We start from the raw sequence: 13,561 nt of genomic DNA on the forward strand, positions 1-13,561 counted from the left end.
TGTATCTAGTGAAGATTGGAAAATCATCCTCAGAACATCTGCTATCTCCTCCCTGACCTCTTAGCATTGTTGAAACAGTTTCTGAAACAGAGAATCATAGATCATAGATCATAGACTTTACAGTGCAGAAGGAGGCCATTCGGCCCATCGAGTCTGCACCGGCTCTTGGAAAGAGCACCCCACCCAAGGTCCACACCTCCACCCTATCCCCATAACCCAGTAACCCCACCCAACACTATGGGCAATTTTGGACACTATGGGCAATTTATCATGGCCAATCCACCTAACCCGCACATCTTTGGACGGTGGGAGGAAACCGGAGCACCCGGAGGAAACCCACGCACACACGGGGAGGATGTGCAGACTCCGCACAGACAGTGACCCAAGCCGGAATCGAACCTGGGACCCTGGAGCTGTGAAGCATTTGTGCTATCCACAATGCTACCGTGCTGCCCACAGAATTGTTACAGCACAGATGTTCAGCCTGTCATGTCTGTGCCAGCACTCTGCAAGAGCAACCCTCTTAGTGCAACAACCCTGCCTCTTGCCTGTAGTTCTGAAAGTTTCTCTTTTGAAAGCCATGATTGAATCTGCCTCCATCACACACTCAAGCAGTGCTTTGTAAACCTGACCACTCGCTGCGTAAACACATTGTTCCTCATATTGCTGTCCTTAAATTGGTGTCCTTTGGTTCTCAATCCATTTCCCAATGAGAACAGTTTCTTCCTATCTACTCTGTCCAACCCCACATGATTTTGAAAATTTTTATCAAATCCTTTCTCAATCGTATCCAAGAAGTACAGCTCCAGCTTTTCCTGTTCATCCACATAGCTGAAGTCCTAATCCTTGGAACTATTCACGTGAATCTTTTCTGTACCCTCTCTAAAACCTTCATGCCTTCCTGAAATATGATGCCCATTACTGAAGGCCGAATAGAGTTTTACAAAGTTTATGATAAACTCCTTAATTTTGTACTCTATGCCCTTATGTATAAAGCCCAGGATTCCTTTCTATTAACTCTTTCAATCTGCCCTGCCACCTTGAATGATACATGCACATAACCCCCAGGTCCTACTGCTCTTAAATACCTTTATAATTGTACCCTTTATTTTATATTGCCTCTGCTCATTCTTCCTATCAATCACTTCATGCTCCACTGTATTAAACTTAATCTGCCACTTGCCACCTCTTCCACTGCCTGTCTGTGTCCTTTTGAAGTTCAACATTATCTTCCTCACAGTTCACAATAATTCAATTTTTAAGTCATCTGCAAATTTTGAGATTATGCCCACTACACCAAAGTCTAGATACTGAGCTCTGGGACACCCAACTCTACATCTTTCTCCAGCCTGAAAAACAAGTGTTCACCAGTACTGTATTTCTTGTCACTTAGCCTCTTTAATTCCATGAGCACTAACTTTACTCACAAGTGTGGTATTTAGTCATGACAGAATTAAATCAGATTTACTTACTTTGCTTCTGGATCATATTCAGACCATATTCTTTTAAATTCTTCCAAATGATGAGGACCCAGAATGGACCAATCACGTGTTAAATAATCAAAGTTGTCCATGATGACAGCCACAAATAAGTTTATAATCTGAGATATAAAGACGGAAACAAATGTTTGTCCATTTGGGAATGCTTGTTTAAGTTAACAGTTGACTTTTGTGTTAATTTTATGTAGACAAGTGCAATATGAGCATTCACTGGAGAAATTTCTTTCTGGTTACAATGTTGTATCGATATTGCAAAAATATCAATTTCTGGGGAACTCAGAACATTCTTTTAATAACACTTCTGTGATTTTGGTCGATATAGGGTAGATTTTCAGATCAGTTTTGCTCAATAAATAGATGTAAATTGTGCAAGCCTGTTCAGAAAATCTCAGCCAACTCATGCACCTGCCACTGATCTTGCATTCTGAAGGAACAAAAGGATAGGATTTAAGTGTGTAACTGTCACACAGCGCCACCAAGAGGAAATATCATGAAAGTCAACAATAAGCACTCACACACATGGGGCGTCATTCTCCGACCCCCCACCGGGTCGGAGAATGGCCGTTGGCCGCCGTGAATCCCGCCCCCGCCGAAGTCTCCGCTCCCGGAGATTGGGCGGGGGCAGGAATCCGGCCGCGCCGGTTGGCGGGACCCCCCGCTCAATTCTCCGGCCCGGATGGGCCGAAGTCCCGCCCAGGAATTGCCTGTCCCGCCGGCGTAAATCAAACCTGGTATTTACCGGCGGGACCAGGCGGCGTGGGCGGGCTCCAGGGTCCTGGGGGGGGGCACGGGGCGATCTGACCCCGGGGGGTGCCCCCACGGTGGCCTGGCCCGCGATCGGGGCCCACCGATCCGCGGGCCGGGCCTGTGCCGTGGGGGCACTCTTTCCCTTCCGCCTCCGCCACGGCCTCCACCATGGCGGAGGCGGAAGAGACTCTCCCCACTGCGCATGCGCGGGAAACTGACAGCGGCTGCTGACGCTCCCGCGCATGCGCTGGGAAACTGACAGCGGCCGCTGACGCTCCCGCGCATGCGCTGCATTTCCGCGCCAGCTGGCAGGGCAACAAACGTCATTTCCGCCAGCTGGCGGGGCGGAAATCCCTCCGGCGTCGGCCTAGCCCCTCAATGTTGGGGCTAGGCCGCCAAAGATGCGGAGAGTTCCGCACCTTTTTGCCGGCGCGATGCCCGTCTGATTGGCGCCGGCTTTGGCGCCAGTCGGCGGGCATCCCGCCGTTGGGGGAGAATTTCGCCCATGATATTCATTGACATTAAAAACCTTTGAAGCTGGAGCTTTGTGCAAAAGTTTGCAAGGATGCTTCATCAGATAATATGAATGTGATACGAATTGTCTGAAGCCTTAAGGCACTGTAGATTAAGGTGTATCTGTAGAGGGCATGGAAACATGTATATAGAACAGTAAATGCGGTGGTCAGATTCATAAATGGCATGGTGGCCCAGTGGTTAACACTGTTGCCTCACAACCTTGGGACTTGGGTTTGAATCCTGCCTTGGGTGACTGCCTGTGTGAGGTTTGCACATTTTCCCACCGTGTGCATGGGTTTCCTCCTGGTGCTCTGGTTTACTCCCACAATCGAAAGATGTACAGGTTAGGTGGAGTTAGGTGGGGTTATGAGGATAGGGCGGTGGGGGAGTGGGCCTGGGATAGGGTGTTCTTTTGGAGTGTCAGTGCAGACTCGGTGGGCTAAAAGACCTCCTTCTGCACTTTCGGGATTCTATGGAACTATGAACACAAACTACAGCTTGCTAAATGCATCTTGTAACCAGCAGTAAATTCTGCTCTGTTGCCTCTTTAGTATCTGCCCCTTTCTCAATCATGATCCCATGGGATGTTCTTCTTCCAGAACCACCATGATGATTCTTCTTTTCAAAAATCCATCCATCCTGTGGCAGAATCATGAACTGCTATTCACCATGACTGCATCAATACCAGTGATGTATCGGGTCTGAGAGTGCTGGACGTGTCTGCTCCAACCCTGTTGCCTCCTACAATTACTTATTTTGGGTGGAATCTTCCGGCTGACGGGATCTTCCGGTCCTGCCGACTGTGCACTCCCACCGTAGGTTTCCCGGTGGCATGGGGTTGATTCAATGGGAAATCCTATTGACAGTGGCAGGACCAGAAGATCCCCGCTGCCTGCCAACGGTAGGCCACCTCCCGCCGCGGAGAAACATAAAAAAAATAAAAAATTTATGTATCCAATTCATTTTTTCCAATTAAAGGGCAATTTAGCATGTCCAATCCACCTGGCCTGCACATCTTTGGGTTGTGGGAGCGAAACCCACGCAAACACAGGGGGAATGTGCAAACTCCACATAGACAGTGACTCCGAGCCGGAATCGAACCTGGGACCTCGGCTCCGTGAGGCAACAGTGCTAACCACTGCGCCACTGTGCTGCCTGGTGCTGAGAAACATGACACAAGGTGGCCAGAGAATCTCGCCTTTTATATGGAGCGCTCCATCTTTTACAAGACTCAGTGGAATCCCTAATGTAAAGCTGAAAATATTTGAAAGACAATATCCCAAGATGGCTATAATTAAAGATGTGAAAATACTTTTTACAGACAAGCACAAGGCACTTAAACATGCAAAGATTTGGTAAGGAAAACCACCAAAATCAACTTTAAAATAATTATAGAGGCAAAAGAAAAGAAAATTAAATCAAGTGTAAAACAAAACTGAAGTAAGAATAAAAGTTTATACAGCAATTCAAGGAGAAAAGAAACAATCAGGCTAGAAATTCAATGGCTTTGTGACCAATTTATCGGGAACTAAATGGGCACTTACACTTCTAACTTGGTGGGCTAGAATCCCACACTCATTATGAGAGAGAAGTGTGCCTGAAACATGCGCGAGTCCCTTGGTATAGGAAAGTAAAGAACCCAATGCTTGTTTAAAGCTTCTTGTATAAGAATGGGTTGCCTAAAGGCAGCCAGGAAAATCAGATATCCATGTAATATAACTAATGACTGCAGCAGGCTGGCACCAGAAAGATGAGTTTAACTTAACTGAATGTGGAGCCACAAGGTACAGGAGAGTTCCTCCCAGCTCCACATTCAAAGCATTGGCCACTGCCCAGCACCGTTCTCACCCCTCAGTTAGGCTAGGTAAGACGGGAGTAGCGAAGCATGTCCCTGATTGCATTGGTGTGGAGTAACTGGGGCGCAGGGAGGAAAGACATGCCCCTTTTTACGGTGCTAGCTGCCGTAAAAGGGACAATTTAAAGGGAGTAGGCAATTTTCAATGGTAAGTGGTTCAGACAATGGCAGGGGTTGGTATGGGAGGGGGAAGAGACTGAGAAGGAGAGGGGGGGGGGGGGTTCAGGTCGAACCGGAGGCAGGGGTGGGGAGATCGGAGGAGGGTGGTCGGGTCAGACATTGTGGGGGAGGGAGGTCCGTGGATGGTTCCCTGGGGGGGGAGGGGGGTCTTGTTTGTGGGTGTGTGGTTGGGGAGGCGGATGTCCTGTGCAAGGCTGGATCTTTAAATAGTTTAAATAGTTATTCTGGAGTTAGAATCAATTTTTTTTCCTTCTGAGTCTTTCACAATAACTATCAGTGTAAAACTGGCGGAACCATCCAAAGTTAGCGATTTAAATTTCTTCTGTCATATGGTTCTCAGCCAAGCGCAATTGTCCAGGGGAAGTTAGCACTTCTGGGTAATTGTCGGGTTAGGCATTACGTGGGAACATTCCAGAGGGATTCCACAGAGCATCATTGGGGTTCCGCCTAAATGCAGCGCTGGGGAACCGGAAGTTATGGGCCACCAATAACAATGCTAAATCCAAACAATGTGCATGTTAATACAAAGAATAATATGTAAATAGAATAAGTTTTCAGGAAAGGACACTGAAAGAAATAGAAAACAAATTTAGATAAGTTTCTGAGGAAACAATGAATTGAGGAATATGGTGAGAAAAAAGGATGCTGGTCTTCAGCATAACCTAAAATAAGCAACTTTGTTGGGTTTGCCTTTTCCTGTCCTAAAATTTCCTGTGTCTAATCTATAATATAGGGAATATAAAATTCTGGGAAATACAAATGTTTACATTATTTACTTCCACTTTTCTCACCAGCTTTCTCTGTCAATTTTGTTTCTCCTCACTGGGGAGAATTTTAATCTGATAAAGTGGGTAGGTTTCTATGCAGGTGGCAGATTAAAGCACCAGAAATAGTCAGCATGTCAGCAAAACTGCAGGAACCTGGCTTTTAACCCGAGCATGTTCTTCAGAGTGTGGCAGACCTCAGTGGTCTCGGCAGGCCTGACACTTCAGAGTAATTAATTGCAATTTTAACCCAAGATTCTAACTTCAACTCTGTGTGCATGGGTTTCCTTAACTTTCTGGAACTTGCCTGGTAAAACATGGCTGGAGGATAGTGGGAGTTGACAGGGCTGAGCAACTGACAGACAGGAAAGGCTTCACATACTGATAGAAACAGAAGGTATTGTTCTCACACTTATACAATACGTCATAACCCTCGCAGGTTCCCTTTAAAAATTGGAGCTGAAAGCAGGATATTATCATACTCTAATTAATTGGGAAGATGAGAAGTCAGATGCAAATGCAGTTACTGGGTTGAAAGTTACAAACACCCTGCTGAAATTTCTGAGTTTCCAATAAACTACTGGCCTCTACAATCGGGTCTAATAATTAAAATTCAGCTGACTCTTGCCGAGGAATGAACCACATCATATAATTCATGGTGTGGCCACTGTTTGTGTGTCGACCTCAACGGTCCTAATTTGCTGGCTGAGCTGTTTAGGGACTTTGGGGAGCATAAATTGTCTGGTTACATGAATGTTAACTTTTCAATCATTTATAAATAATTTCTGGAGAAATTTCAAGAATCATGAAATTCAAGCCAACATGAATATGAATACCACATACCAGAAATGCGCATAACATATAAAAAGTGATGAAATATACAATAGCAAAGTTGCTACCACAGGTAAGCTCTTCTCCTGGGCCATACTCTGACTCCGGGTCACAGCGTCTTCCAGGCATGCATGCTAACATGATTTCTTGCCAGGCTTCTCCTGTGGCACACCTGTTGAAATAGTATTATGTCACCAGAAAGACCACAAATGTAATTTAATATTCACATTGATATTTATGTAATTGACGCAAGTCATTTTGGGGGTAATTTTCACCATCCATTGCCGAGGTGATCAGCTGGCAGAGTGGATCACCTGCCTGTTGTCTAACTTTAATCCCATTGAAATCCCTGAACCAATGTGATTTATGTATAGTTTGAACTCAAAGTCCAGAATTTGTGATACATTTTCTACTTTTTTCCAATTTACCAACCTACAGGTGCAATTGTTCAGCTGCATTGCTCCCTCTGCCAATCCTGCAATTTAGGCGACTAGCGGGTGGAGCCCTAAACAGGTTTTCCAGTAGACACCAAACCGATCACGAATTCTCCTGACCCGTGGCGCACGATGTGACCCTGATCACGCCCTCACTGGGCATGAACCAGATCAGCATGTTAAAATGAGTCTTAAAATTCATTTAAATACGCACAGCTCATTCGAGGCCGGAGTCTTCCGGCTCCCGGAATTCACGGCCCCAGGTGTGCAGTGTGATACCGATTCCAAGCAATACTGGTTTTCAAAAATGGACGCCAGAGGTAATAGACATTCCGGGGGGCTTTGCAGGGGTGCCCTCACTGGGGGAGGGGGGGGCAGACGATGCCAATATGCCAACCAGGATGGGTGGAGGCGGGGCTGGATCACTCGGATCTCGGAGGAGCCGGTCTTGTCGATGTCTTTAGTTCCCCACTCTGAAAAAATTCCAAGTGTGGGAAGTTTCAGTAAGAACCTCCCTGAGCTCCAAAAAAATGACTAAGTGTGGGTGAACTGCGATCTGGATGGCGCCCATATAACAGGCGGTAATCACCACACCCAAAATGACACTGAAGTCATTTTTTTGGAGAATTTCGCCCTACACTTTCAGTTTCACATTCGATTCCTTCTGGTATGGATTGGTAATCCAAACAACATTGGAATGTGCAATTTGCGATAAACTGGGCAGAAATTTATTGAGAGATATATTCCAAGTCAGTATGATTCCAGAAGTAGGCTAATATGCATCTATATCTGAAAACATACCAGCAACTTATACTCTCAACAAAAAACAACAAATATCTGACAACACTAACAATTATATTGTTGGAAAATTACAAGTAAATGTAATGTGGCTAGATCAAAGGACAATGCTCTCCATCAGCTATTAGAGATCGTAGTATCACAGAGATTCTTGGAAGTATAATCTCAAGCTTGTGTTGGATTGTAAAAGGCTACATGAAGTAATGTTATTCAGTTTCTTTGTTATGTGTCAAAAGGTTTGTTACCAAAGCCAGTGCAAACCAAATGGAAACCAACGACTAATGTCATAGACTGAAAGGTAGGTCTGTAATACTCAGCCATCCCTTCTGCTATTGATGGATCCTATTTGTAAATAGATTGTGAATATTTGCTGCTAGCTCCTTGACTGATTTTATTTTCCTCTGCCTAAAGATATGGATGTTACCAGAACTACCAATGCCTGTCTCCAACACTATTTTACCTGTGACAATAAATTGTAAATCTCTACACAGTACTATGCTTCCTAATGACACACCTTTCCATTGTTGCCATCAGCATTTGATATAGCTTTGTGTTCAAATGCTGTATATGTCTTCTCTTTTTACCTCCGTCGCAGAAAAACATGGCCTTTTTTGTGGCTCCTTGACAAAAGCTGTGACCCCATGAAAGGTACTCTGCAGCTGAACTTGTTGGGGACAAAGAATTTTGGGCAGCACGGTAGCACAAGTGGATAGCACTGTGACTTCACAGCGCCAGGGTCCCAGGTTCGATTCCCTACTGGGTCACTGTCTGTGCGGAGTCTGCAGGTTCTCCCTGAGTCTGCGTGGGTTTCCTCCGGGTGCTCCGGTTTCCTCCCACAGTCCAAAGACGTGCCAGTTAGGTGGATTGGCCATGATAAATTGCCTTTAGTGACCAAAAAGGTTAGGAGGGGTTATTGGGTTACGGGGATAGGGTGGTAGTGAGGGCTTAAGTGGGTCGGTGCAGAGTCGATGGGCCAAATGGCCTCCTTCTGCACTGTATGTTCTAAAAAAAAAATTAACAGGATGAGTCACTGTTACTGGCTTGTGGACAAATTGCAACTTGCCTATATAATGGTTTGACAGCATTAACACACCATCAAGCAACAGAATTTAGCACCTTGTAAAACTTTGGAGGGCTATATTGTGGATGGATAACATATTTTCATCACATAACAAAATATATAGGGAGATGATCAAGCCATGGTGATGCCACTAAAATCAGGGATGCTCGGAGAGCATAATTAGAGGAGTACAGATATCTTGGAGGGTTGTAGAGGGATAACAGAGTTAGGGAGGGTGAGGGCATGGGCGGATTTCGAAACAAGGATTAGAATTTTAAGACCAAGGCTTTTTATTTAACCAGAGGCCAGTGCAGGTTAGTAAGCACAGCATTTGGTGTGAGGTAGGACATGGGCAGCAAAGGTTTGGGTGACTTAAGTCTATGGATGATAATGTGGAAAGCTGGCCAGCAGTGGTAAAATAGTCAAATCTGGAGGTAATGAAGATTAGATTAGGGTGGTCAGCAGCAGGCGAACTGCAGCAGCTTGAGGCAGACAATGTTGCACATGTAGAAATAGGCAGTATTAGTGACAGTATAGATATGTGGTTGAAAGTTCATCTTGGACTTGCCATCCATCGAGTTCAGCCTCAGACAGCTGACAGGGAGACGGATGAAATTGGTGGCAAAGGAACGATGTTTCCGATGACTATAGACAATGACATCAGTTTTTGCAATATTTAATTGGAGGAAATTTCTGCTCATCCAGTACTTCCATTTATATGCTGACAATACCCAGCTGTACCTAACTACAACTTCTCTTGATCTCTCCACTGTCTCTAAATTATCAGACTTCTTAAGGAGAAATGGTAGTTAGGCACATCTGGGTTTCATCAGCATGGAAACTGAGACTGTGTTTTCTGATGATGTTGTTAAGGGATAGCTGGTAGAAAGGAAAGAGGGGGGGGACCAGGGATAGATCATTGGGAGACGCCTGGGGTAACAGCACAGGAATGGGGAGAGGTGTCATTGATGGGACTTCTCTGGCTACGATCAGACAAGTAAGAATGGAACCAGGCAACCACAGTCCCACCCAGATAGATGACGGTGGAGAAATATTGGAGAAGGGTAGAGTGGTCAAGACCGTGTGCGAAATTCTCCCCCAACGGCGCGATGTCCGCCGACTGGCGCCAAAAACGGCGCCAATCAGACGGGCATTGCGCCGGACCAAAGGTGCGGAATGCTCCGCATCTTTGGGGGCCGAGCCCCAGCATTGAGGGGCTAGGCCGACGCCGGAGGGATTTCCGGCCCGCCAGCTGGCGGAAATGGCGTTTGTTGCCCCGCCAGCTGGCGGAAATGGCGTTTGTTGCCCCGCCAGCTGGCGCGGAAATGCGGCACATGCGCGGGAGCGTCAGCGGCCGCCGACAGTTCCCCGCGCATGCGCAGTGGGGAGAGTCTCTTCCGCCTCCGCCATGGTGGAGGCCGTGGCGGAGGCGGAAGGGAAAGAGTGCCCCCACGGCACAGGCCCGCCCGCGGATCGGTGGGCCCCGATCGCGGGCCAGGCCACTGTGGGGGCACCCCCCGGGGTCAGATCCCCCCCCCCCCCAGGACCCCGGAGCCCGCCTACGCCACCTGGTCCCGCCAGTAAATACCAGCTTTGATTTACGCCGGCGGGACAGGCAATTTCTGGGCGGGACTTCGGCCCATCCGGGCCAGAGAATTGAGCGGGGGGTCCTGCCAATTGGCGCGGCCCGATTCCCGCCCCCGCCCAATCTCCGGTACCGGAGACTTCGGCTGGGGCGTGATTCACGGCAACCAACGGCCATTCTCCGACCCGGCGGGGGGTCGGAATGACGCCCCATAAGTCCATAAGACATAGGAACAGAATTAGGCCACTCGGCCCATCGAGTCTGCTCCGCCATTCAATCATGGCTGATATTTTCTCATACCCATTCTCCTGCCTTCTCCCCATAACCCCTGATCCCCTTATTAATCAAAAACCTATCTATTTCTGTCTTAAAGACACTCAGCGATTTGGCCTCTACAGCCTTCTGCAGTAAAGAGTTCCACAGATTCACCACCCTCTGGCTGAAGAAATTCCTCCTCATCTCTATTTTATAAGGATCGTCCGTTTAGTCAACTCTGTCAAATCTTCAGACTTCCGGTGGTGGAAGTGAGTGGTCGCACATTTGGTGGCTCCCACCCAAGGTGGATTTTTTTCAAGTCCTTCCCCACCTGAGTGGTGTGATGTTTGAGGGCAAAAGATGTATGAGTGCTCAGGGAAGGTAATACTCCTCTGGTGAGGTTGGTGTATGGACCAACGGACGAGAAGTTCCATGAGAAAGAGACAGCAGTTAGAGCAGGAATGTTTTTGTGGTGCTACACAGGTTAAGATGGTGGAGGACAAGGGACCATTTTATTTTGATTCGCGATGAACTTTCAGACCATGGACTGGGAGGAGTGTGAGGACATTGAACTTTGGAGAAGAGTTTTTTGTAAATTGTGGGACACACTGGGTGGGTAAATTGGGATAGGTTTCGACAGGGAAGCGTTGACGGTGAGTGTGCCTTTTGTTTCTCTTTGTCGGTAGTTGAGAGGGGGTGGGGGGGATGGACTGGAAGGATGAGGTGAAGCTTTGGGTAGAGGGCCGCCATGCTAGTTGGGTGGGAGTGAAGTGGAGAGTTGCCAAGAGGAAGGTGTGTAGGGGAGTGCGGGGGGGGGGGGTTGGTTATTTGCTCGGTTATGGAGGGGGTTGGGGGTTGCGGGGGGGAGGATTGCCGGTGTGGTTGTGTGGTGCAGTTGGGAAGGGAGAAATGGCAGCAGACATCTGAGGGTGGGCCGGAGGCTAGCTAAAAAAGGGTTATGGCTAATCGGGGGGGGGGGGCGCACATGAAGTTCGGGGATCAGGCGAGGCTGAGGAAGGGATGGTGGGGCAGGTGTTCGACTTGGGATTAGATATGAAGACTAGTGAGGTGGCAATGTTGGTTAATAAGAAAGTGGTTTTTGAGGTGGGGAGCATTGTGGCCGATCTGGAGGGGGTAGGTATGTGATGGTCAATTGGAAATTGGAGGGGATGCCAGTGGTCCTGGTGAATGCTTATGCTCTGAACTAGGATGACGTGGATTTTATGAGGTGGGTGTTAGAGAGGATGCCAGACCTGGACACGCATCGGTTAATTATGGGGGGCGATTTCAATATGGTCCTGGATCTGAGTTTGGACCGGTCAAGACCTAAGTCGTCAAGGGTGCCGGCGGTGGTGAGAGTGTTGAGGCGGTTCATGGAACGCGTGCGGGGGGGGAACATGGCGGGGAGACAACCCATGGGAGGTTGAGGGCGAAGGAGTTCTCGTACTTCTCCCATGTGCACCTGGTGTTTTCCCGGATCAACTCTTTTGTTATGCACAAGGCACTGCTGGCCGAGTGGCCAGCTCGGAGTATTCAGTGATTGTGGTTTCCGACTGCGCCCCCCACTGGGTGGATTTGCATGTGGTGCAGGAGAGGCCCAACAGCCGCAGTGGAGGTTGGATGTAAGGCTGCTGGCAATGAGGGGGGGGGGGGGGGGCATCCGAGTGGGTGAGGGCTGCCATTCAGGGGTATTTGGAGTTGAATGATACGGGTGGAGGTCATAGCCACCACGCTGTGGGAGGCACTTAAGGCGGTAGTTAGGGGGGGTTTATTTTGATCCGGGCGCATAGGGAGAGGGATGAGCATGAGGAGAGGGCGAGGCTGGTAGAGGAGATTCTGAGGGTAGATCAGAGGTACTTGGTGGTGCCGGAGGAGGGATTGTTAAAGGAGAGACTCCAGATGGAGTTTGGGTTAGTGTCCATGGGGAAGGTGGTGGGGCAATTGTGGAGGGCCAGAGGGGCAGTGTATGAATACGGGGAAAAGGCAAGCAGGCTGCTGGCCCATCAGCTGAGGTTGCAGGCAGCGGTGAGGGAGATTGGTAGGGTGAGGGACGAGAGGGGTATGGTGGTGATGGATCCGGCGGGGAGTGAATGGGGCATTTGAGGCACTCTATAGGAGACTGTACGAGTCAGAGCCCCCGACCAGGGAGGAGGGAATGCGGCAGTTCCTGGATGGGTTGGAGTTCCCCAAGGTGGAGAGGGTGCAGGGGCTGGGGGCTCTGATTGGGTTGATAATGGACGGCTTGGGTGCGATGCAGGCGGGGAAGGCTATGGGGCCGAAGGGTTCCCTGTAGAGTTTTCTAAGAGGTTTGGTGTGGAGGTGGGGGCTGTTGTTGGTGAGGGCGTACAATGAGGCGAGGGATAGGGGATAGCTCCACTCCACATTGTTGCATGCATCCATTTCCCTGATTTTAAAGAAAGATAAGGACGCGGATCAGTGTGAGTCATACGACCCGATATTGTTGCTGAACGTCGATGCAAAATTGTTGGCGAAGGTACTTGCATCGCAAATTGACGGCTGTATGTCGGGGGTGATAGTGGAGGGCCACACGGGATTTGTGAAGTGAAGGCAGTTGTCGGCTAATGTGCATAGGCGACATAATGTAATTATGATGCCCACGGAGGGGTAGAAGTAGCAATGGATGTGGAGAAGGCCTTTGATCGGGTGTAGTGTAGTGGGCGTATTTGTTGGAGATGCTGGGGAGGTTCAGGTTTGGGCAGGGGTTTGTGGATTGCGTTCAGCTGTTGGCGAGTGTTCAGATGAACCGGATGGACACGCATCGGTTATTTATGGGGGGCGATTTCACTGCAGTCCTGGATCGGAGTTTGGACTGGTTCACGGTACTTTGGGTTACATCATGATACAGGGGTGCCCACTCTCCATGTTACTTTTCGTCTTGGCAATAGAGCTGTTGCCAATGGTACTGAGGACTTGAGAGACTGGAAAGGGATTGAGAGACGGGGTGCCAAGGATAGAGTTTAGCTATATATGGACGATTTGTTATTGTATATCTCGGACCCGGTCGGCTGTATCGGAG

General features: G+C 48.4%; 1 protein-coding gene across 1 annotated transcript in view; it reads right to left on the reverse strand.

Moving 5' to 3' along the window:
- The window catches only part of cacna1db (calcium channel, voltage-dependent, L type, alpha 1D subunit, b), a 1,216,201-nt gene that overhangs the window by 173,778 nt on the left and 1,028,862 nt on the right, over positions 1 to 13,561 (reverse strand). Inside the window, exons 37-38 of the mRNA XM_072472487.1 lie at positions 6,405 to 6,564; positions 1,473 to 1,600 (exon numbers count right to left, since the gene is read on the reverse strand). Of these exons, the coding sequence (XP_072328588.1) occupies positions 1,473 to 1,600; positions 6,405 to 6,564 (288 nt within the window). The remainder of the gene's footprint in view (positions 1 to 1,472; positions 1,601 to 6,404; positions 6,565 to 13,561) is intronic.

Source organism: Scyliorhinus torazame, chromosome 13 (assembly GCF_047496885.1).
Source record: "Scyliorhinus torazame isolate Kashiwa2021f chromosome 13, sScyTor2.1, whole genome shotgun sequence".
In the NCBI taxonomy this organism is placed as follows: domain Eukaryota; kingdom Metazoa; phylum Chordata; class Chondrichthyes; order Carcharhiniformes; family Scyliorhinidae; genus Scyliorhinus; species Scyliorhinus torazame.